This window comes from Tachypleus tridentatus, chromosome 13, assembly GCF_004210375.1.
Source record: "Tachypleus tridentatus isolate NWPU-2018 chromosome 13, ASM421037v1, whole genome shotgun sequence".
Classification (NCBI taxonomy): Eukaryota; Metazoa; Arthropoda; class Merostomata; order Xiphosura; family Limulidae; genus Tachypleus; species Tachypleus tridentatus.
Window position 1 is genome coordinate 103,961,348 of NC_134837.1, and position 25,509 is coordinate 103,986,856.

General features: G+C 33.7%; 1 protein-coding gene across 2 annotated transcripts in view; it reads left to right on the plus strand.

The window, feature by feature from the left end:
• The window catches only part of LOC143240666 (RING finger protein 150-like), a 43,082-nt gene that overhangs the window by 11,792 nt on the left and 5,781 nt on the right, over positions 1 to 25,509 (plus strand). For both annotated transcript variants that reach the window (XM_076483467.1, XM_076483466.1), the window contains 3 exons: positions 22,438 to 22,691; positions 23,545 to 23,616; positions 25,116 to 25,198. In XM_076483467.1, the coding sequence (XP_076339582.1) occupies positions 22,438 to 22,691; positions 23,545 to 23,616; positions 25,116 to 25,198 (409 nt within the window). The remainder of the gene's footprint in view (positions 1 to 22,437; positions 22,692 to 23,544; positions 23,617 to 25,115; positions 25,199 to 25,509) is intronic.

A 25,509-nucleotide genomic window follows, 5' to 3' on the forward strand; every position in this document is an offset into this window, starting at 1 on the left:
AAACTAAGCTCCTTCCAGATTTCATACCTTTTCAGGGTTTGGCTCCATCAGTACATATCAATCTTTTGGCAAAGATTGACTCAAAGTCCTCAAGAAGAGCAGAAAGATGCATCACTGTTCATGGAAAATCTTGACAGTTTTATATAAATCAGTTAGGATGTTCTGAAAGTCGAGGAGTTTATTTGTGGAGTTGTAACAGGACACAACATTCAGCAAGCATCAATGAAGTATTTTGTCAACAGCTGTGTAAAAACAAGCTACAAATGACTTATCATAAAAATGGTAGTTTATGGGAACACATCAAGTGGAGTAAATACTATACCTGTATATGAAAAAGGCACCCAACTTGTTTTGTCCAAGCATGGCTAGATAAAGTACAAATAACACACAGTTCAAGTACATTACAGAAGATGCAATTCCTAGGTCCATTTTTGTAATAGTTATATATGGTTGTACTATATATGAATAGCAACAGATGTTTGTGCCCTTCATAGTCTAACTTGTGTATAGTGAAGTACTAAACACGTGAAGTGGGTAATGATTGAAAAACTCCAAGCAAGGTTATTTTCCTTTGTAGGATACTGATGAAGTCAGTGATATGAATGAACCTTTTGGTGATGACAACACACTGTTGCTTATCATACCATACTTAAGTATGAGTTATCCATTATTCATGAAGAGTGTTTTACTTAAACTGTAAACTATTATGTAATAAAACATTTCATTGGATTTTCAGCTGTTGGATATGTTGTACAATGACTAAATTTCACTGAAACAAAAACAAGGTTCTTGGAAAATTGCAACAGGCAAAATGTATAAGGTGGCACAAATATTTATGAATGAGTTTATTTAAGTATTTTAAGTGAAAAATCTGTTTTCTGTTACCTATTTTAGAAATTATATACCTGTCTGTGTTAGCAATAAAAATGTCTTGGAATAGACTGCATCTGGTGAGTATAAATACAATGGATATAATACGAAATATACTGTTTGTTATCACTAAGTCATTCCTTAGTATAAATATTTACTTATTTCCTGCATAATATACAAAAATGTAAGTTTTTGATCAAAGTCAATTTTGCTGATTTGTGGTAATATATACGTGATCCATAAAGTACCACTACATTTTCATTTATAGATAGCAAACATTTGGCTGAATGTCAGCCTATTGTTATTTTATCTTAAAATTAGTAACAAAATTCGGTGTCTTATCTTTTATGATAAAGATAAGCTTTTAGATGAAACAGAGCATTGCTTTTGATACAGGGAAAACATTAATGAACTTGCATTTTAGGCCCATTTAGTTGTGTTCTGGCTGTCGTATTATTCCATACGTCACGGTATTTATTGAGAATTTATAATATCTAATAAATTTATTTTACAGTGCCCTTCAGTTAGTATACATATTGGTGTTCATATAAATTGTCAAGCTTACAGCTGTTAAACCCGAAAGTCCCAATCTTTTAAGCGATTTTGCATGTGAACGACCTTGTATTAAATCCACGCGTATTCAGAGCTCTTAAATGCTTGCTGTTATCAAGTTTTTAAACGTCTTGACGACCACAACAAGTTATTTGGTACACTGGGTTCAAGAACAATACGTGAAGGAATTTCTAGTACAAAGTGGACGTGCCAAACGTTAAAATATATTCAGTAATAGCTAAAACCATTAAACGTTTCGAAAACATGCTTTTCATACGTCATCGTTGGGTAAAAAAATTACATGCCCAAATAATATATTTAGATTATATGTGAATGACGAAAACAAAATGCAGTGTTTGTTTCTTTGAACAAATTGTTCACGATGGGCGCTCATTACTGATTACTTTCTGTTTAGTGTATCATTTCAGAATGAGGGTGGTTTAGAAAATCCACAAATAACTTGTTTTATGTACTTACCTTTTTGCTTGAAGTAGCCATTAGTGAAAGCCACGCGCAGAGAGAGAGCTTTTGTGTGGCATTCTACGAAAATCTAAAACAACTGAACAAATTGCTTATTTATTAAACGTTTCATCTTTACCTGTTATTTAAGACTTTGGCTTGCAAAAACCTTCCTGATGCAGTTATTTTTATAGCACCTAATGATTAGTGATTTTTTTTCGAATTTATTTTACCTGGACTAAAAATGGCCTAGTCAATTATTAATAGTGTTTTTGAGTATTTAGTTGTTTTATATGCGAGTATACAAATCTTGCATATCATCGCAATGTTTATTTAAAGAACCGAATCATCTGGTGTATGTTTTTTCGTCCAATGAATGCTGCTTTGTTGCAAGTTTATGCAACATCACATGAAATCGTGATTTTCAGTTCGTTTTAATTGTGCATCTTGTGTATTTGGTTGGTATACAAATGACAGGGAATGATGGAGTAGCCAAGGCGGTGTATTAGGGCCTTCATGAATCACCTGGAGCCATTGGTCGCGGCAACGAAGCGTGGGTATTTTATTCAAGTTAAATATTTTCCGACGTTCTGTATCATTCTTTTGAAATTCTCGTTAGGACAAAATACTTAATCTTAAATAATAATACTTCAAACTGATGAAAATAAAGGTGTGGTCTAGTTGATAGCGTATCGTATTGCTGATCAAAGAGATGGGGTTCTTGACGTGATGCCACTGAATATACTTCCACTTTTCGTCATTGTCGCTTTATTCACCTCAAAGTACCAGTTCTTTTGGCGATGGTTAATGCTGACTAGCTGTCTTCAGTCTTCGTTAATTTAAGATACCAACACCATGAGAGTATCTAATCTGACTATTGAGTTCGTGTGAACATGCTAAAAGTTCTAAATCTAATTCATGCATCATGATTGTTTTGCATCATGTAAATAGTGTTATTTTACCAAATACTGAATATTTTTGAATATGGTCTATACCAAATAGATAAATTAAGGCATCCTTGCAATTTTTTCACCGACTGTGCTGATATGAATATTCATGTATATATTTTCAATGAAGCCAAATCAGAATAATGATTAGGTAAAATGAAAGATATTAAGAAGTTTATTGTACCGTTTTTAATCATGATTTGCGTTGTATCTATACGTTGTAAGTTACATCATGGAAAGATACGGACATTGAAGATATTTGTTTGTGTAAGCTGAGTAATTGCGTTAGTTACTTATTCGTACTTCAATTTATTATACTCTACAACTTGTGAATTATTTGAGTCACCTGATACATACCAACAAGGCGAACGCCTTTTGCATTCAGCAGTTTACGTTCCTCCTTTATAATTTGTTGTTTATTCTCAAGCAGTTTTTGGAATGCGCTTAAATATTCAATGCTTTGTCTTAAATCATTTCTGCCAACTGTATTTTAAATTGAAGGTCAAAGTGACATTACGATCCAAACATGCTGTTTTGTTAACACTTGTTAGATTGCCCTCAGTTTTCGTATCTATTTCAAGCAGTAGCCAGTATACCGATGGTTCTTTTGATTCTGGAGAACACATACATCCGAACAGCCAAGTTAGAATAAGGAAGTCAGCCCTATGAAGATGAGATGGATGTGATATTAAAAGAACCAAGTCGTATAAAAAGCTAAACCTTGCAAAGAAGTGATATAAAATAAACAAATGGGGTGGGGGTATTTTGACTCCTGTTTTATTGCGATTGGAACGAGTTGCATTATAAATATATAAAAGGGGAGCAAGTTTGGAACTGACCTGCTTCTACATCTTAAGGTTTGCTATTTCATATAATAACTTATTGGTTTTGTGAAACTTATTGGATGACTCGTTTATTGACTATAAAATTGTATGTGCAAAATGTTTTGAGAAGCAATATCATGCCTGTTACTTTACAGATTCTAGGGATGATAAAGCTCACTTCGTGACATAATAGTTGTGCATCAGCACACTTTGCACTTTGGAACTCAATGTGTTTTAAGGATGACATTCAAATCTCACTATTCGGTCAAATGGTACGAGCCAGACTTGGCGGTTGGTGTTGTTGATCTAGGTATTTCTTTTTTACTTCAAAATTAAGGGCGGCAAGCGCAAACAGCTGAGTATTTTTGGGCGAATATTCGAAAACTAACAAACATTTGAATCGTTTTTTTTTTTTACGTCGAAACTAATAGTTTGCTGATTCACGAGTCGAATTGCTAAATTATTTATGCTGTAATAATGTACTTTTCTGTGTTTAAAAATGTTAAATGCTTTTTGTATAAAATAGAAGTCATCTTCATCTAAAACAGCTTTATTTTTCTAATAGGATTGTTTGCTTTTTGAATGGGTTGCCTTCGGATGTGATAGATGCAGGTAATTTAATTCAAAGATATCTTGTTAAATATTTAAACGATAAAGGATGGCTTTGAGTTTTTTAATGATTTAGTTTATCTTTGGGAATAGGACAGTTTAGATGAACGTGCGAGGTTTCTTTCTGTCCATTATTGTTAATACAATTTAAAGATAATTAGACAAATGATATTTCTCTTAACATATAAAATACATTTTAATGTTATTTTCTAATTAAGATTCCCACCGAGGTGAGATTCAAACCTCTGCTTATGAGTAATGTACAATAATGAAAAGTGATGCAGTATCTTGAATAATAATTCCATTTTCTCATTTCAGATTTTTCCATTAAGTCATCAGCTTTAATTTAGTAGCAGTGGAAAGTTATTCATTCCAAAATGCTAGTAAACAAATATATATGCAATATATTAATATGTAACACAATTTGTTAAATCCGACTTCAGGGTAACATTTACCAATGGAATTCTGTCTTGTGCTAGTCCTACTTTGTTTACTTCATTTTTGCTTTTTCAATAAGAGTAATTTTACCACATTTTTAGTGTTTGTTTCACTATCTGAGACAGTTATGAAGTTGCTGTTTTTTGAAGTGATGTAAGTGTTTACATCTGTTCTGTTACCCTTCTATGGATTCCTGTACGTGGTGAGGGAACCTCCCAGATAAGATTTTGTTATTTCAGTTTACCTCCTCTGGGATCTAAATATCCACCCATGTGTTTTGCCGTGCGTTGCGTCCCGTGAAGGGGAAGAGAGAATCTTGGTGGGTGAGTGGTTCAGTCCTAACACACCACTTTGGTCTTGAATTCCTGTAGACGGGCGGCCTTGGGGTAGTTCCCTCTTTGGTAAATCGGCTGGTCCACTTGGGCTAGGGTCAATTAAATTCGGATGTTATCAACAGGCGTTGTGGACATTGTATCTGATACTGGTGTTTGAGTATAGTGCTCACGAAATCCTGGCGTTGCTGCAGTGTCCTTATTTGGCATTGTAGTGCGTTACATCGTAGGGCTCTATGGTGGGAGGGATCAGTGGGCATCAAAACATTCTTTATGAATCCCCCAGATAAAAACTTGGTGAAAAACACTCCATAGGTAAACGATCATGTCTTGAAGATTCTGAGCAGCAGTCTTCAACATTTGTAACACCTGTACCTCATTTTCTTATATTACATTCTCTTTCAGACAAACCTTTAGGGCAAATGTCTCCATTTGTTATTCAAAAGGGACTTGCTGGCTTTCCAAAGTCACTCAGAAAGCTTCGCTCTGGTGACATATTGGTGGAAGCATCCACATCTAAACACAGTGAACTCTTACATTCGAAGGCGATTTGGGGGATATACCCACTGAGGTTACTCCCCATACTACTTTGAATTCGTCATGAGGAGATATTGTTGAGAGTGATTTGAAGAATATCCCCGAGTCGGGGATTCTTGCTGGTATTTTCACCCAAGGAGTTTCTCCACTCACAAAGATGGAATTATGATGCCGACCAATGTCCTCATTTTAAAACTTGCATCACTGCATCCACCTGCCACTATGAGGGCAGATTATCTCAATTGCAAGGTATGGCCATATATTACAAATCCTCTCGGATGTTTTCAGTGTCAGCAGTTCAGTCACTCAAAGGCATCATGTTGTGGTTCCTTGATGTTTGTTGTGGTGGCAACGACCACAACGCCTATGAGTGTTTTCGTCTTTGCTCTAAGTGGTTGGAAACAGAGGTGCAGCATTTGAAAATGATTCAAAACATTACTTACCTGATGCTCGAAAGTTACTGGCCACCTCTTCACCTCGGACGTATGCTGTTGCACTTCATTCCACTATCAATTCCATGTCTCTGAAAGAATCATTCTCAAACCATATTAAATGTCTTTTGACCTCCACGGTTAAGAAAGTTGATGAATCAACGTCAACACCCATCTCTGTCTCTAAGATTCATTCCAGTGAACTCTGAGATCCAATTCCTTTGGTTCCAGGTACGGGCATTTTCTTAGATACATCTTCTCCCGCTCCAAAATGAAAAACGATCATTCGTTCACGTCCCCAGTTGCTGGAATCCTCTTCCAACGACAGACTTGCCCAATCGACCCAGGGCAGAATCCAGGAGGTTGATAGACCTCTCAAATAATAATAAAAAAAAACAAACGTGATCAAAAACAAAGGCTCTCCACCCAATTCGCCTACACATAAATATAAACGACCATTTTGATACAATGGAACTGTCAAGGTTTACGTACTAATATGGATGATATCAAAGCACTGATTGCTTCTCACCGTCCTGTATTTCTTTCCTTACAAGAAATATTTTTGAAACTTATTAATACAGTTACCTTACAGCAGTTTTCTTTGTACAGAAATGACAGGTTGTGTGATGGACGAGCACTGAGAGTTGGCACTGTTAGATGATCAGCATGTGCCCACCCTGTCATTGCCATTCGACACATCCTGGAAAGGCCAACTTCTGGTGACTAATGCTAATGTTTGAACTTACCCTTAGCCATTTTGGCGAGTTATATTAAACTTCTGCTATAGAGGTTCTGCACAACTGTAAACTAGGTATAAAAATTGGATTTAACACTGTTTTTAGTGTAAAAATTAAACTTTGTTTCACCTTGATTCCTTTTTATGGATTTTAATAAATTTCCTTTTTACCGTTTGTTTAACGCAGCTAGCCTAGTTAAGTTACTTTGCTCCATAATACGCCAAAACAACCAACCGTTGATACACAAATGGTATTCCAACGTTTGGAACGGTTGTGGCAAAACCTCATATTTGACCAGAAATTCGTTCTTGTATACAGCGTTACGGCATGTTACCTAACCTGGCTGGTTTAGATTGGCATTTAACAAAAAATCAAATTGAACAGCTCCTAATCACGGCAACACCTTGTGTTATTTTAGAGGCGTCACAAGGCGCTGTCACACAGAATCCATGTCCCCAAACCCCAGATGGTATCTTAAAATATAAATATAAACCCGTGATCGATAATATATACTAAAACGCCGAAAATTCCCGCGCCTGTGAGCTCGAGCCCCGAATCTATTAAAGCACCTGACGACGCCTCTGACATTTTATCCACTTACGTTAATCTAAAGTCTCGTTTTCGTTTAACATTTTAATCTTAGCATTTAAAATTTTATAAAATGACATAGCTTAATATAGTTATAAATATATAAACAACTAATACGGCACAAGATGGTTTTATATATTTATAACTATATTAAGCTAATACGGCACAAGATGGTTTTATATATTTATAACTATATTAAGCTAATACGGCACAAGATGGTTTTATATATTTATAACTATATTAAGCTAATACGGCACAAAATGGTTTTATCCTTTCCGCGATGAATTCCTAAATTTTGCTTTTGTTTTAAGGTCTCGTCGCCGTCCATATTTGTTACCTAGGCCGTACTCAGTCGATAATTTGTCGTTGTTTTATGTTAGGAAAATATTTAATGTTTTTGTTCTTTTGATTCACTTGGTAAAATTTAAAGTTTGGATGTAGAAACAAAGAATAGATATTGCTCTACTACTTACTATTTAATTGAACTCCTTAATCTTTAGATTATTGTTTCCATGACAACATCAGTTACACAGTTCCTGCTTTTGACATGTTTTTCCTTTGTCTACCTCCTCATAGCCTTTATCTGCTTCTTAGGGTTTCTAGAATAGCACATTGTTTAAGGTACTGTAAGAAAAATCGATGACACAGTTTTGTCATTTTTCTGGGAAAATTATCTTGATTAAACTACAGTAGTTTGTTACGTGATCAGACGTTGTTCTTGTATTTGGGTAAAAAGACAACGTTTTCACTGTTATTTTGTCGGCTTTTTATATTGCGGCATGTGAACTAAAGCTTGAAGTGTTTTTATCTATGTGGATTCTGATTTGCTAGAGCAGTTTGTTCTACCTTTGTTTTTTAGGCTACCTTTCCAAGATCTGTTTAAAGCATACTTTGCCTATAGTATTTCATGATCATTTTAGCCAATCACTTATCTCTTCATTAGCTTATATTCAACGAATCGTGAACGACCTTGGCGTATTTTGATCGTCCTAAACATATTTGGGAACGCTTAAAAATTTGTATATATTTATATTCATCAACAAGAAGATGCATTTCAGGATGGAACAATGGTTTATAATGTTAGATAAAAAATAAAGGCCATTTGTTGCGTGAACTTTTAACAGTAGCGCTCTCATAAATAATCTAATTGGTTTGCCGAAGAGCCGAATTTTAAGTGATTTTAATGTTTTAAATATAAAAGTGAAATAGCTATGAACTAATTATCATAGAATTGGTAAATCGTATGTGTTGGTGAAAAAGAAAAAAAATTCACGTGCTCTAAGTTTCAAGTAAAACAAAGTAATACATTACATATTGAAGCAATACACCTTTAAGGCTATTCCAGTGCGTGGACTTTAAATGCCATATTAAGTTAATGGTAGAGCAAGAAACTTGGTCATTTTTGTGAAGTATATGTATATAGCTGTTGTCGTTCTATAATTTGCTACATGTTTATTGGTCGCATGACTAAGAAATACAAGATAGACATGATGGACAAGAGTGACGAAAATCTGTATTTGCGTATTAACGTACGCGAGAGTAAGTAAAAACTTTCTTCTATCTATTTTTCTTGCTTTGATACAATACAGATAAACCTTACCGTGATGTAAACACACAGTCCTAAGACATCTGTACGATAGAGCCGTACGAAAGTTTGGCTTCGTGGTGAAGGTATTGAAACATGCATGTTTGTCAGAGTTATGAGGTTTGTTTTCATTAATTGTAAGTGCATGTGGCCATTCTTCTATGAAGACGTTTCGCTACATTATTGTTAAAGGTCAATAGATACTTCAATTACTGCAGCTTTCAAAATAAATTTACGAGCCTAACTCATGAACTTGAACATTTTCTTTCTCTCCATTAGACTTAGTTGCCTTTACACTTCAAGTTTACATTGAATTGTCATGTTTAAACTGGTACCGTCGTCTGTCTTGAGGTATAAAACACGTTGAACCACACTTACTTAAGGTTAGAATCACAAAATTATACATAACTTAAGTAACATTCATGTTGATCACATGTTAATTATTGTGAAGTAGCCAACAAACGTCATTTACGAATATTGTATGTGAATATTTTATGCTATGTTGGCGATGGTATGTTACCACATAAACGAGGGAATAACGGCTGCTTATTTTAACCAGCTCGTCTACCAAGTACAGAATCTGTACGTAGGATTGATACATTGTTGTGTCGATGTTGTAATAGCTGCACGTCTCAAATATTTTTCGTATGAGTTGCTGTTCATACGCAATTGATTATATATATATATATATTAATAAGAAATATAAATCATAAGTTATGAAAATAATAGTACGTTGACATTTAGCTTGGTAGTTCTTTCTCACTCTGTTTCGAACAACTGAATGGTGCAATTAACGTACAGCGAAACGTCAAGTCATTTTACAGGCTTTTGTGTATATGGAAAATCTTGTTCTATTTTCAAGAGAAATTAAAATAACTGCATTTTACTAACAATAGTATAAATCATTTAATGTTTTGTGGTAATTAACATCAGTCATTACAACCGGAAATGTCTTTAGCAGTGAGGCAGTTTAACTGATAATTCAAAACAACCTATTCATGATTAAGTAATTTTCTCCTGTATTGACTTACAATATTAGAGGCTCCTAACTAGTTTGTATCGAAATACTTTAATGTTAGTTGTAAATTAAAGTTATTGTCTGTGTACGCAGTTTAATCTTTATCATAAAATTTTGATACAGTAGACTAAGTTCTAGCGCTATACCGTGAGTTATGAGAATGAAAAATTAGATTTTATATAAATATACAGCTCTTCGTATCAAACAATTATTACATCATATTCACAACCATAAAATGTTGAGTTAATTCTTTGGCTACACTAAAGTTATCGTGCATTGTCGTAACTTCTAACAGTTATCCATTTTAGTTTTGTATGTGCTCGAGAAAGTTGCATAATATAATTTAAGTTTTTGATTAGACGGGATTAGAATGCCTCAGTTGAAAATACGCATACATACCTCGTGGTCTGCGCCAAAGCTCAAAACATACATGAAGTAATAATTAGATAGAATCTCGCTTAAGATTTCTTGCACTAGGCCCCCCTTCCAGTGGCTCAGCGGCATGTCTGCGGATATACAACGCTGAAAACCGGGTTTCGATAGCCGTGGTGGGCAGAGCGCAGATAGCCTATTGTGTAGCTTTGTGCTTAATTCAAAACAACTTCTTGCACTAGGTTTGCTGACATGTTGATTGCTCAAATACATACACGTGAAGGACGTGGGCTCGAGTTTCAGGTAAGTAGATGAGTACAAAACTTCCTAGCAAATTAGTTTTTTTTTCATGTTCACTCAAGTAAGTTCACACAAATTCAGATAGGATTAGTGTGTTACATTAATCTAAAAAAAAATTACGAATTTTAACTTTTGAAATTTTTGAAGCGTACAGCGTTTGTTCATCTAATTAACAAGTATATGTACAGAAAACTAATTCTGAAGTGGCTTACTAAGAGTTACATGTTACATTATTTAAAAGAAAGCATAACAGTGGTTACATATGTATGAAATATTTAACCGACGAATTCAAACAGCATAAAATGTAAATTATAAACTAGAGATTGAAATACAAGTTGGACTTTAAAACAATTGAGATGAAATATCGAATTCATGCTGGGGTGTTTGACCTGTGCTTATTCCGTTCAGTATTGACGGGATTAAAGTTTAACCTATTGAGAAATTGTTTTTATTATACTTGTCACAGTACTAGGTTTCAATAAATAATCAAATAGTGGGGTGAAATATCTCATTTTAATAATAAATGTATAGAGGGGTAATTGCAATATTTGTTATTTGTGCATGTGTGGTTCTTATGTTATTTAAAGCTTTACGTTTAACAATGCCGTAGATTTGTGTGGTGCAAAAGTTGTTTTTAAAAGTGATTTAAAAAAAAAGAAAAGAAATTGTGTTCCCATTGTTCCATTGGTAATACTAGGATTAAACAGGTTCTTAGGACATCGACTCGCAGTTTGAGGGTCGTGGGTTCGAATCTCCTTCACGCTAAACGTGCTTGCCCTTTCAGTATTGACGACATTATAATGTGTGGTCAATACCACTATTCATTGGTAAGAGTAGCCTAAGAATTGGTGTTGGGTGTTGATAAGTAATTGCTTTCCATCTAGTCTTACTATTAAATTTCTGTATGTCTTTCCTTACAAGAAACATTTCTAAAACCTGCTGATAAAGTCACCATTCAGCAGTTTTCTCTGTACAGAAATGACAGGCTGTATGATGGACGAGTACATGGAGGGGTGGCACTATTGGTTGATCAGCATGTGCCCACCCAGTCTTGGTCACTCAACACACCCTTGGAGGCCGTAGCTATCCGTGTTTCCTTGGGTCATCCCATCACTGTTTGTTCTCTCAACCTGTCCCCTGGAGAGACAGCATCAATCACACCTTGATGCTCTTGTTGAACAGTTGCCGTCTCCCTTTTACTCCTAGGGACTTTAATGGACATCAGCCCCTCTAAGGAAGTGCTGTTATTGATGGGAGGGGTTGCTCTGTTGTACTCTCTGATCACAATGTTTCTCTGTTCAGTACTGGTTCTTCCACTTATTTTCATGCACCTAGTCAGTCCTTTACTGCTATTAATCTCTCAGTTTGCTCCCCTTCATTATTCTCCCATTTTTCATGGAGGGTTGACAGTTATCCACTGGGCAGTGATCATTTTCCTATACTTTTGAGAGAGACTGGCCATGGTCGATGCCACCCTACCCGCGTGCCCTGGTAGAAGTTGGATCAGGCAGACTGGTCCACTTTCACTGCTCTCGCAGAACTTGATCCTGCCATTGTGAATCAGCCATCAATAGACGACTGTGTGGCAGCGGTAACTGGCTGTATTATACAAGCAGCTGCTCAGTGTATTCCTCGACACGTTTTCCACGATATTTTCATCCATAGTGGAATCCTGCTTGCCACTTAGCACAGAAGGCTCAAACACAGGCCTGGAATACTTTTCGTAGATATCCCACACTTTCGAACTGCATCGCTTTCCAACGGGTCTGTGCACGTGCTACGTGGGTAAGACGTCACAGCCAGAAGGAATCTTGGATTAAGTTCACAACTAGCATATCTTCTACCACCACTTCCAAGGTCATATGGGACAGGATTCGAAAGGTCAGTGGGCACTACAATTCTGCCCCCCTCTCAATCTTACTCTCTGATGATCAGGAGGTGGCTGATGTCCAGAGCATCGCTGATACTCTAGGTGAAAGCTTTTGTAGGGTATCTAGCACTTCTGCTTGTTCCTCCACCTTCTTGGCCATCAAGACTTTGGCAGAGCATTCACCTTTTTCCTTTCAAACTGACTGTCTCTTTGATTATAATTGTCCCTTTACACTGGTGGAACTGAAAATGGCCCTTCATCGGTCTGACAGTACATCTGTTGGACCTGATGATGCACACTATGACATACTGCACCATCTATCTCCTGCTTCTCTTGATGTCCTTCTACTTGTCTTTAACCGGATCTGGCAGGAGAATGTTTTTTCCTGATGCCTGGTGCCAGGCTATTATTTTACCTTTCTCTAAGCCAGGGAAAGATCCCAAGATTCCTTGAAACTACTGTCCAATTGTTTTAAGAGCTATCTCTGTAAGACCTTAGAAAGGATCGTTAATGCTAGTCTTGTTTGGTTCCTTGAATCACACAACCTCCTCTTGCCCACCCAGTGTGGATTCCAACGATGGCACTCCACCACAGACTACCTAGTTTGACTTGAAACATCAATTAGAGAAGCCTTTCTCAAACGCCAACATCTTGTATCAATATTCTTTGACATTGAGAAGGCTTGTGACACAACATGGAGGCATGGTGTTTTGTGAGACCTCCATACATATGAGTTACGTGGCCATTTACCCATGTTTATTAAATTTTTAATGGACAGAAAATTCCAAGTTCATGTGGGTTTGACACTTTCCCGTTCTTTTGTACAGGAACTTGGAGTCCCTCAGGGCTGTGTTTTTTTTTACTTTTCAGTATAAAGATAAATGCCATAATTGAACAACTCCTTCTCACTCTTGCAATGGGCTGTATGTCGATGACTTTCACATCTCATGTCAGTCGTCAAACATGACATATATTGAGTGGCAACTACAAACTGCCCTAAATCGTGTACTGAAGTGGACTATGGCAAACGGCTTTAAGTTCTCTCTCTCTAAACCGGTTACATGCACTTTTGCTGCCAAAGGGGTATTCACCCTGATCCTGAACTTCATGATAAAACTCTATATTGGGCTTTGGCCATCTAGCTTCCGTAACGTTCAGAAGGAGGAAGTTGTTCTAACTAGACTACACATTGGTCACTGTTTTTTAACTCGTCATTTTCTTTTATCTGGAACTGATGCACCAGTGTGTAGTTTGTGTAACACTCAAATCACTATCAGCCACATTTTACTTTCTTGCCATCGTTGAGAATCTCAACGATGGCAATATTTTAAACGTTTTTTCCCAGGGTTTATCTGTAACATTGGATGGTGTGTTGGTGATGGTGACACTGTCCACCTTGATAAAGTTTTTTGTTTTTTAATGGCCATTAATCTTTTTAATCTCATTTACGTGTTGGATATTTATTCATTACACCTTTTTAATTGTGGTTACCTTTTCAGTTTCATTTTTCTCTAGTTCAATTTGACATTGAACAATGGCCAGAACATTAAATGACTTGACACCAGACGTGTCAAGGTGAATAATGCTGCTGTTTGAACTACCCGTTAGTCATCCTGGTGAGTTGTTATTCCAATTTTGCTGCATGTCTTTTTACCTTTTTATTACTTTACCCTTTGGTACTGGCCATAATGACACATAACCTGGAACCAGGACTGGAAAGACCAACTTTAGATGACTGACGTTGGTTCTGGTACTTGCCTGTTAGTCTTCCTGACGGGTTATGATCATTACCATTCTGCTACAGAAGTTCTTTACAACTTTATAGATTGGATGTCAACATCGGTTTTATGCAATTTTCTGTTTTTAATTGCTGTTTTTTTTTTTACCTTTGTTTACTTTTACAAATTTTATTACCTTTCCTTTACTTTTTACCTTTTTACTGGACATTTGGCTACTCATTATTACTATTTTGCTATATGTCTTTTAAAACTTCTATTATTTTACATTTTGATAATGGTTGCTATGACACATATTCAGGAACCAGGACTGGAAAGGCCAACTTCAGGTGACTGACAGTGGGTTTTTGAACTTACCTGTTAGTCTTCCTGGCGGGTTATGATCATTACCATTTTGCTAGAGTAAGTACTTTACAACATCTTTTACTCTGCTTTCTCTTTTACCATTGTAAACTAGGTGTCAACATTGGTTTTATGCTATTTCTGTTTTTCAATGATGTTTTGTTTTACCTTCATTTCCTTTTATGTATTTTACATTTAATTTATTTTTACCTGTTTACCGGACGTTTGGTGCAGATAGCCTAGCTGCTTTGTGTCATAAAACACTAAATCAATCAATCCAATTCATTGTTATGTACGTTACGTATCAGAATTTCAAATGATCTGAAATTTGAATTTAGAAGCTAATTAAAAGGTAATTTTTATCAAATTTGATATTTGCCAACAAGAATTTATATGCACACACACAAAATATAATTTATAATATGGGTTGTTAGAAGTAGTTAATACAGATAATTATTTATATACAAAAATTCTATATATTCACAAATAATATCCAGTCTTCTTTCTGGTCTTGAATTTGATATTTTACTGACAGTCCAGGCCCACGAGGTTCAAAGTAATTTTGAGCTGATTATTGTTACATCTTGCCTAAATTGGCACTCTATTTTTTTTTGCCTGACATCTCACTGGTTGCAAGGTGACTTTTTCCAGCGAAGACATTTAGCATCCGAAGTAATTCATTGAAGTTGAATGTTTTGTAATATTCTAAATCTATATTCATGGTCAAATTCTGTAATTTTTTCAATTAATAAGTGCTAACCACAACTAAACTTCTAAAACGTATATATACTATACTTACTGACTGTAGCTAACCAATAATATTCTCTCTCTCGGCATCTTGTGAGGACCTGACTTTATATATCAAGCACTCAAGATTCTCGAATGGTCAACAATGTTCGAAAACAGTCTAGTGTTTTGTTAAAACAAACATTGTTGATTCTTACTCTCCAGAATCTTTTATAAATGTAGAGAACAGATGGGACTTTTGCGATACTCATCCAACAGCATGTCACATGCATCAAACTGAAACAAACTTACGCATGAAAATAAACATATAACTGTAAATTCGTTTCACACCGATCACACTACTGTATGCATTATTGATGATTATTAGCTTTCATAGATTTTAATGTGGCTGGGATGCTAGTTATAAAGACGTACTTTTGTAATCTGATTTTATCATTTCCTTGTCTTTCTTAACAAGCTGATGAGCTACCTGTCTTTTTGTTCGGGTGATGAGCTTAAAAACAAGAAACACCAACAATAGGGGCAGATATAACGATTGAGCATTGAGCAAAAGATAGTATTTTTATGAAACGTGGCTGCTATAATAATTTATTTTTGCTTCACTCACACAAGATTTGTTTGATTATAATAAACTTAAACCAAAAAATAAAGTGCCAGAAGAATAGAAGAACTAGAGGGCAATGTTTTGGCCAGCAGAAAAGGATCTTTAGAATTAAAAGCTTTGAACAATAACCCTTGGTTTGTTAATATTATTCTTAAAATGGTAAAATCATTAGTTCACGTGGTTATAAATGTTAATTATATAGTATAATGTAGAGCTTAAATTACTTTTACTAAAATTTGATATAGATACCATATGTAAGATAGCCATTGAAGTTTGAGAGAAATAAATTCAAATTCTTGATTAATCACACTTAAAAAATATATTGACACATGATTTTGTAAATATATTTTTGCAATTTCTAACATGAAGAAAAACAGTAACTACAATATCTTTTACCAATGTTTTAAACGTCATAAAAACAAAGCACATATTTACTTGTTGCTTTAACAGTTTTATTTTGCCTCATAAGTTTCATCAGTCCATTAATTTACGTTGTTTTTGCTACTCTCATCGTTTGACATAAATTATTAAAAGGTGTTAGAAATGAAACTTTGAAAGTTTAATATCAAAAAGTATATATTGAAAAGGCTTAGTCAGTGGACTGCATTTGAGCAGAAGATTTGCCCTAACAACTCAACTTTGCCCAATACTCACGAGACATTAACAATGCATTTCAAGAAACCAAATTGCACCATGAATCAATGATTAGAATATACTGCTTAAGGCAGTGAAATAGGTGAATTTTTAATATACTTTCTACAAATGAAACCACAGATTTATTTGAGAATTTTGAAGAGTACTAACTCTGTAGATTGAACTAACACTTCTAAATTTAATGGTTCAACTAGTTTCATAAACAAATAACATCTTTGATAGAAAGAAAAAGGAGTAAAAAAACAAACAAATTAAATATTTCAAACTGCACAGAAATGAACATTTCAGGCCCAGCACAGCCAGGTGGTTAAGGCACTCAACTTGTAATTTGAGGGTTACAGGTTTGAAGCACACCACACATTCTTGCTCTTTCAGCTGTAAGGGCATTATAATGTGATGGTCAATCCTACTATTTGTTGGTAAAAGAACAGCCCAATAGTTGGCAGTGGGTGGTGAAGACTAGCTGCCTTTCTAGTCTTCACTGCTAATTTAGGGATGGCTAGTGCAAATAGCCCTCATGTAGTTTTCTGCTAGATTAAAAACACCAATGAAAATCTTGCAACAACTTTTAATTCGCCTACTTGTCTTAGTTCATACTATTGCCAGTTTAAATATTGAAGGGTTAGTTTTGATGATTTCTCAGGGTCCTGATGTACAGAAGTCTAAACATGCCCTCCGAAAAGTGTATAGTTTTTATTTCTGAAAAACAATTGTCACTGATATTAAATAAGTTTGGTTCATCTCTTGGAGCAGGCAGTAGTACATATTACTGGTAAAACCTAAGAAAAGCAACAAAACTTTGTTCAAGTTTCCAAGTTCTGTTTTGAGAATTCTTACACACACATTTAAATAAAACAAAAGGAAAATCAAATGGTGCTTTTAACTTATTAAAACTAAACCATCATTTTATTTGCAGTGTTTCAGCCATAAGCAAATTGTCTAGGAGGACTTATGATTAATACAGTAAACACTTGTAGTGCCTTTCAGAATGGTGCTTAATTTTTCAAGGTAATCTAGTTTGTCTAATAATACAACTCCATTTGTTCTCCCTAACCATTCAATGGATAAAGTCAAATGCTTCCTTAGGGATGTAAAAGATTATTGCTAACAATATGTTCATCCATTTATATCCCTGTTGATTGTGATCTGGTCTAATTTATGGCATCCCTAAGGTTCATAAACATAATATTCCATCAAGTCCTATACTCTCTGCAATAGGCTAGAACAGTTATAAAGCATACAAATTCTTTCCACATACTCTTAACCTTTACATTTCATGAATTCACTGCCCTGGATTCATTTTCATTTAAGAGTTAAAACATCTACACCCTTCCCATGAATGTTTTATGGCTAATTTTGATACATGTTCTTTATTCGTAAACATTCCCCCCTCAAGGTGGATTCCTGTACATGGTGAGGGGACCTCCCAGAGAAGGTTCTATACTTTCACTTTACCTCCTCTAAGATCTGAACATTCACCCACGTGTTTGCCATGCGTGGCGACCTGTGAAGGTGGAGGAAAGGATTCTCGTGGTTGAAGTGTATAACCCCAACACACCAATTTGGTCTTGAATTCCTGTAGATGGGTGGTCTTGGGGCTGCCCCCCTCCCCTATGGTCAATCAGTTGGTTCTCCTGGGCTAAGGTAAAATGAGTACCAGTGTTGAACATTCTCAATAGGAGTTGTGGACATTGTGTTTGCTGGTGTTTGGGTATAGTGTTCACGAAACCCTGGGGTTGCTGCAGTGTCCTTGTTTGGCATTGTAGTGTGTCTCTTCAAACCCTCTGTTGCTCTTGATCCTTCTTATTTTTCTGTAAGGATCAGGAGGAGGAAGTTGTCCTGGCTAGGCTATGCATTGGTCAGTTTTTAACTCATCGTTTTGATTTATCAGGAACTGATGCACCAATGTGTGACCTTTATGAGACTCAGTTTACAATTGCCCACATTTTACTGTCTTGCTGTCATTGCGACTTGAACGACGGCATAATTTTTGATGTTTTTTCCATGGGCTTACCTTACCCTGATGGTGGACAGTGTCATTGACGATGGTGACACTGTCCAACTTACTAATGTTTCTAAAAATTTTAAGGGCCATTGGTCTTTCTAATTCTATTTAAGTTTCTTTAGTTTTATCTTGATTCTTTTTATATTTTACAAAGATCTTAGTTTTATGTTTTTTGTACTGGTTTGATGCAGATAGCCCAGTTGCTTTGCTGGGCTAAACAACTAACCATAAACATGGTTTATGAGACCATTGAGTTGCCATGGGATCTCCAGTAGGACTAACTCTAGCTAACATTTCTGAGCTATCTTGAACAACTACCCAAAGAAATTCAAAACAATATTTTACAAATGCAATATTAGTGTTGAACCATTAATCAAAGAAAGTATTGATAAAACAAATGCCCCCAGTTTTTAAATATAAGTTTTCTTATCCACTCAATTTGTTTTAAAGCAAATTATACTAAAATGAATTTATAATAAACTGCTTTATAAATAGGGAGTTTATACAAAATAAAATAAACAACAAATTCCTTTCCTCTTATTACTTTGCTGTCATTGATAGTGTATGTAAATAGTGCATAATATTATTGGCTATTATTGTTGTTTTTGCTTCATGTAATTAGAACATTATTTTAATCATGTATTCTCTAATGTGTGAAAGTATTGTTATTTTCTCTTGCATACCTGGCCCAGCATGGCCAGGTGGGTTAAGGTGTTTTGACTCGTAATCCGAGGATTGCGGGTTTGAATCCCCGTCACACAAAACACGCTTGCCCTTTCAGCTGTGGGGGCATTATAATGTGATGGTCAATCCCACTATTCGTTGATGAAAGAGTGGGTGGTGACTAGCTGCCTTCCCTTTAGTCTTATACTGCTAAATTAGGGATAGCTAGCACAGATAGCCCTCAAGTAGCTTTGTGCAAAATTCAAAAACAATCTTGCAACATCTTAAGTTGAAATGTTGCATGGCCAGGCATGTGTGTGTGTGTGTGTTTATTTCTCTGTAATAAACATTTCACAGATTAGAAACAGAAACGTACAATGTTATTTGTGGTAGCTGATTTAGATCAAAACTTTAGTAATATAAATTTCATTGGGTTAAAAAGAATGGTTGGAAGAAACAAAGTTTTTGAAGTATTATTCAAATGAAAAACATCATTTTGAAATATTTTTTAAGTTGAAAATAGTAACACATATTGTAGGCTTTTAATATTCAACATGTTACAGAATTTTTTAGTCTTAATTATCTGACTGATTTTTGAGAAGGTTCAAATATCCTAACAAATGTACGAAGTTTTATGATGCTTGCATGAAGATATATCTTGTATGTGTAATTTCAGTGGTATTAGTAATTCTGGAGATGAACAACAGTAAGTCGTTCTTGTTCTGTTCTGCATATTGTTTTTACATTATAACTGTTGAATGTTGGTGACATGAATCGTAATCTTCTGGTTCTTAATATAATGAACAACAGTAAGTAGTCCTTGTTCTGCATATTATTTTTACATTATAACTGTTGAATGTTGGTGACATGAATCGTAATCTTCTGGTTCTTAATATAATGAACAACAGTAAGTAGTCCTTGTTCTGCATATTATTTTTACATTATAACAATGTTGAATGTTGCTGACATGAATCGTAATCTTCTGGTTCTTAATATAATGAACAACAGTAAGTAGTCCTTGTTCTGCATATTATTTTTACATTATAACAATGTTGAATGTTGTTGACATGAATCATAATCTTCTGGTTCTTAATATAATGTAAAAATAATATGCAGAACAAGGACAACTTACTGTTTATCTCCAGAATTATTAATCCCACTGAAACAACATGCACAAGATATCTTCATGCAAGCATCATAAAACTTTGTACATCTTTTTGATCTTAGGATCTTTGAACCCTCTCAAAGACCAAATTCTCGTAATATTCAATATTGTTTATCATTCAAATATTACTCTTACACAAATGGCAAACTTTACATTTTATTAGTTTCTAAAACCAATTAACTTCCCATAGTGACAGCACACATAAATATAGTGAATGGATTTGTACATAATAAAACAAATTTAAAATTTTGATTTTGCACAATATTTGTAGAGCTATGTGAAAGTTAACAATTTCAGTATATCTTTTTCTGATGATAAAATAACTACATTATAATAAAGTGTTTTTTTGTTACTAATGCCATTTAAATATATTACTATTAATTGGGATATTACTGGTGCTATATGATAATTGAAGTATTTTTGTAACTTATGTTTCTAATTTTGTCACTTCTATTGTTCTTTTGTGAATAATAATAATAATAATCTAGTTTTCTTATTTCTTGTCAAGATTTTGTAGTTGCATTGGAGACCTTACTGTGCAATGTTTCAACACCAATTCTACAAATAAATATATAATTTTCATTATAAAGTTTCAGACTTATAACTAACTTAACTAGCTGTGTAAGATAATGAATCATCTAAGTTGTCAACTAATTCAGTGACAAAACAAACATAACTGTTTAATAACCACTCTTCACTGTCATTGGCACTGAAGAAATTGAATTGAGATGCAGTTCTTTACCAACTTTATTTATAATGCATTCTCGCTTCAAGATAATTTGGAAATATTCTTGATTGGTAACATTTGCAAATAATCTAGTTATCCTAAGACTCTCTTTTATAAACTTTCTAAATCTAACATTATCATATTTGCAAATTCCTCTGACGAACAACTAAACTAAAACATTAAACACACCTTACAACATTATGATTAATATAACAGATATTTTTGTATTTAATATTTGCATGTATCACTATGGTAAATATAGTTCTGGCATGCAGAAATGTATCTTGGTTTGTCTTTGAATGTGTAAAGTATTGGAACTAATTCGGTTGTGTAACCAAGTTTAACTGAAGGGGGGCTGAAGGTTCAAATTCAAATGGTCAAGTATGACTGACTTTTGAGCATAAGTGCTACTAATGTGTGACAAAATATATTTTGTATACTTATGAAAAAAATATTTTCAGTTTTTTCAAAGAAATATTAAGTTAACTTGCATTTAATGGAATTTTGATAAAGACATTGAAATTTGAGACCAGTATTTAAAAATGTACTGTATTAAAAAAAACAACAAAAAATAAGTTAGAGGGTTTGGAGACATAACACTCCTTCATCCTGCTACACTAATGTATTAGTCAAAACATGTTTGGTACAGAACATGCCTTTTTGGACTTCATTTAAATTGTCAGTCAGTTATTGTTTTTATGGTTGTATATTTATTACAATTATCATAATTTGTTGTGTATAATTTAAATTTTTATTTAATTTTTATTTTAGTAGAAATTAATTTCAAGAGATGTTTTTGGCAATAGTTAATCAACACATACAAATTACTGATTTACCTCTTATTTCAAAATTTTTATTTTAAGTAGACTTTTGTTTGACAAATATCATAAATATTTATTTTATTTTTTGCACACACAAGAGGATGTATTTTTTTTATATTTGTGTTTTGTTCTTTTAAATGGATCATAGTCTGCTTCAGTTTGTTCCACAAGGAAATCTTATGCCCATTGTGCCAGAATTTCGTGGTATGATTTATCTGGATACTTGGATGTGAAAGAACAAAAGAAACAAACAAAATAAACTATTTCAAGACAGTAAAATTATTTGCATTGAAATTGTGATTAATATTTTTATTTCAGTCTCTAAAACATTAAACTGTTAAATCATAATTTAATGCATTTCAGAGTGCATGAAATTTTAGTGATTTTAGTGAAATATTTGTCATTTTCTTTTTTGATATTCTATATGTAGTTTACAGTGATGGTAAAGTTAGTTTTAAACTTGTGATTTTGTTATTTATATTTGTATATATTGTTTATTTGCAGTGTTTGACTTCGTGTCTGTGTTAATTAGTAAAGAAGATGGTGAAAGAATTGCTATCCTAGTGAACAATGGTACTAGAGTTGAAATGCACATCAGTGTTGGAATACCCAACACATTCAGATATTCCAATATCAACCGTACTTCAGTTCTTTTTGTATCAATCTTTTTTATAATTCTGGTGATCATATCTCTCTCCTGGCTTGTCTTCTACTATGTCCAACGGTTCCGTTATGTGAATGCTAAAGATATTTTAGCAGTGAGTGCTAGGTGTTTTTTGTATCATACATAGTCTTAGGTTTCATTTTAAAATTTAAAATTATCTTTGGTTATGTTAGTGTTCTGAAATCAATATTTTGTTTAACTGAATACTAAAATGGCTATCAACAAGTTAAAAAAAATTTGATTGTAATAAAACCACTACAAAACAACTTTTACCATTAGCAATGCCAAACAAACAAATTTTAATAATGGACATGAAAAGGTGTTTTACAGTTTCTAAAACCTTATTTATTCCTTTTTTATTATTTTGCATATTATGTTTGTTGTTAAATTAGAAAAATAATGTAAAAGAGTGTTTACTATCGTAATATACATTCATTAGTTTTGAATACATAGAAATTCAATTAAAATAGGAAACATTTAAAGATGTTTGCAGATATAGAAAAAAATTATATTTTGAAAATAAAACAATACCCATCAATTTATTTGAACATGACTGATACTGATGAAACTTTGTAGATTGGACAGAAACTGCCTGTTGTGGAGATAAGTATAGAGGAAGACATTTCAAAACGTCATCCTCTACACTTGTGTCTACAAAGAATGATTGATACTTTTTAAATTTCCTAAATTATATCCTGATCAACAGCAGAAACTTTGCAGATGCCTTGTTTTTCTAAATTTTTGTCTACATCATTATAAAGATTATTTATTACAACATAATTCTGTATTGACTTCATTTCAGTCATAAAATTCTTTTAATCAAATAATTGTATGTACATTAATTTCTAAAAATAAATAGAAAATATGTATTTTTATTTCCATAACACAACTTACCATTATAACTGTGTAGTACAAACATTATTATTATTATTATTATTATTATTCAGAGACGACTCTGCCATGCAGCAAAGAAAGCTCTGGACAAAATACCCATAAAAACTTTGAGAACAGAAGATCGGGTAGGTTGAAATAACTTAGTTAGCATTATTGTATTTCACTATTGAAAAAGTTAAAGGATCTCCATTTGAAATTACTTTTTGGTTTTCTTAGTGAATAATGTATTGATTTTATTCAAGATATGGTTTATTTATAACAAGGTGACCTATTTTGGGGATATTTGAGCAAGGCAAAATACTAGTACTACTCGGATGATCTGAGATTGATGCTTTTGTGTAACTCAAATCAACATATGAAATTTTAATGGGCTGATTGACAGACACAGATATATTGCAAGACATCTTTTGAAACAGAAGGTATCTCAATACTTCAGAAATAAACTCCTTAAAGTAAAAGTCTCAGCTTTGAGATAAACATTAAATATTTTATCATTCATCTTAACAGTGAGCACGTCTTGTTTATTTGCTTAGATTTATATTCATATGGGGCCTAACATGGATGGAGATGTAATTCATTATTTATTCCTTTATTAGTAAAAATGTTCTCAAAAATGATTATCACAATGCTTTAATTTGAGTTTAAAAAAAATGTCTTGTAGAATTGTGAGGTTTATGCATGAACATTCATGATATTTTATACGTACCCTTTAAAAAGACTTGGTTTGTCTGAGTGATCAGTTTCTTGGAAGGAGCTAAATTGCAATTTTCGTAATTGTCATCATGAAACAAAGTAGCAAAAGTCCATTGTTTACTGATCATCCAAGTTTCTTCAAATGGCACAGAGACCCCCTCTAACTTCACCCACAGCCTTAATGGACTAGGATCAAGAACCACCCCAAAAGCATCATTTGCTCTTCTAGTTCCTGTTCCAATGATGCTTATGGCAGATATTTTAAAGATGAATCTCATTTTCTTTGGCTAAACCATTTAAAAATAAACAAACCTTGATTGTTGGTTTAATTGTATGTAGTTTAATTGAAGATCAGAAATAACAATATTGTACAATGTAAGTAATAGTTTTACCAGCATATTTTTAAATAACGTGTTGGAATAGAAGAGACTAAAAGTTTAGGATTGAAAATAGTCTGGATTCATTGTTCTACAAGTTAGAATTTACTGTTCATTATTGCAAGCTACTGCAAAGATTTCAAAGAAGTCACTATTAAAAAAAAGAAACATAACAATGATATTGTTTAAGTAACAGTTAACACACAGTATGAGAACATGACTTTTATACTGGAAACATCAACATCGAATGAGACTTTTTTAGTATTGTTTCAATGCAACTTTGGTTGTAGTTGTTTACTTGCAACTGGTCTGCTAGATTATTTGTCATCCACTTATCTTCACTATGCAGTAAGGTGTTGTTGAGTAAGCTAGAATTTATAAACTTTCATTTAATGATGGGTAACAAAGAAAGTACTTAGACTTGTTGAGAGAACTTTCAAAAAACCACCAGTTTTGTTTCCATCATAGTATTGTGATCATATTATGGTTGTTAAATGTTTGTAAATTTTTTTCACATCTCTTTTCAGTTCGTTTTTTACTTTTCTGTTTTTCAGGAAGCAAATGGAGATTTTGAATGTTGTGCTGTATGTATAGAAATATTCAAAGTAGCAGAAGTTGTGAGAACCCTTCCATGCAAGTAAGTATTATATATGACAATTTGTGTGTAGGAAAGTACATTTGGTGAAGGAATTTTCAAGTTTCTTCTGTTATTGTCAATTTTTCCTTGTTTTGATTTCAAACCTGAGAATTGTTTGTAAAACTTTCTCAAAACTGAAATTTTAGATACATTTTGGAAGGACCTTTCTGGCAAGTAACTTTCATACAATGAGAGTGAATTGACTTTTTGTGAAAGATCTTTAGTGTACATTACAAAAATACATGTAAACAAACAGAGAATAAGTTATTCTTTTTATAATAATTTATTCTGAACCAAAAGTAATAAAAAAA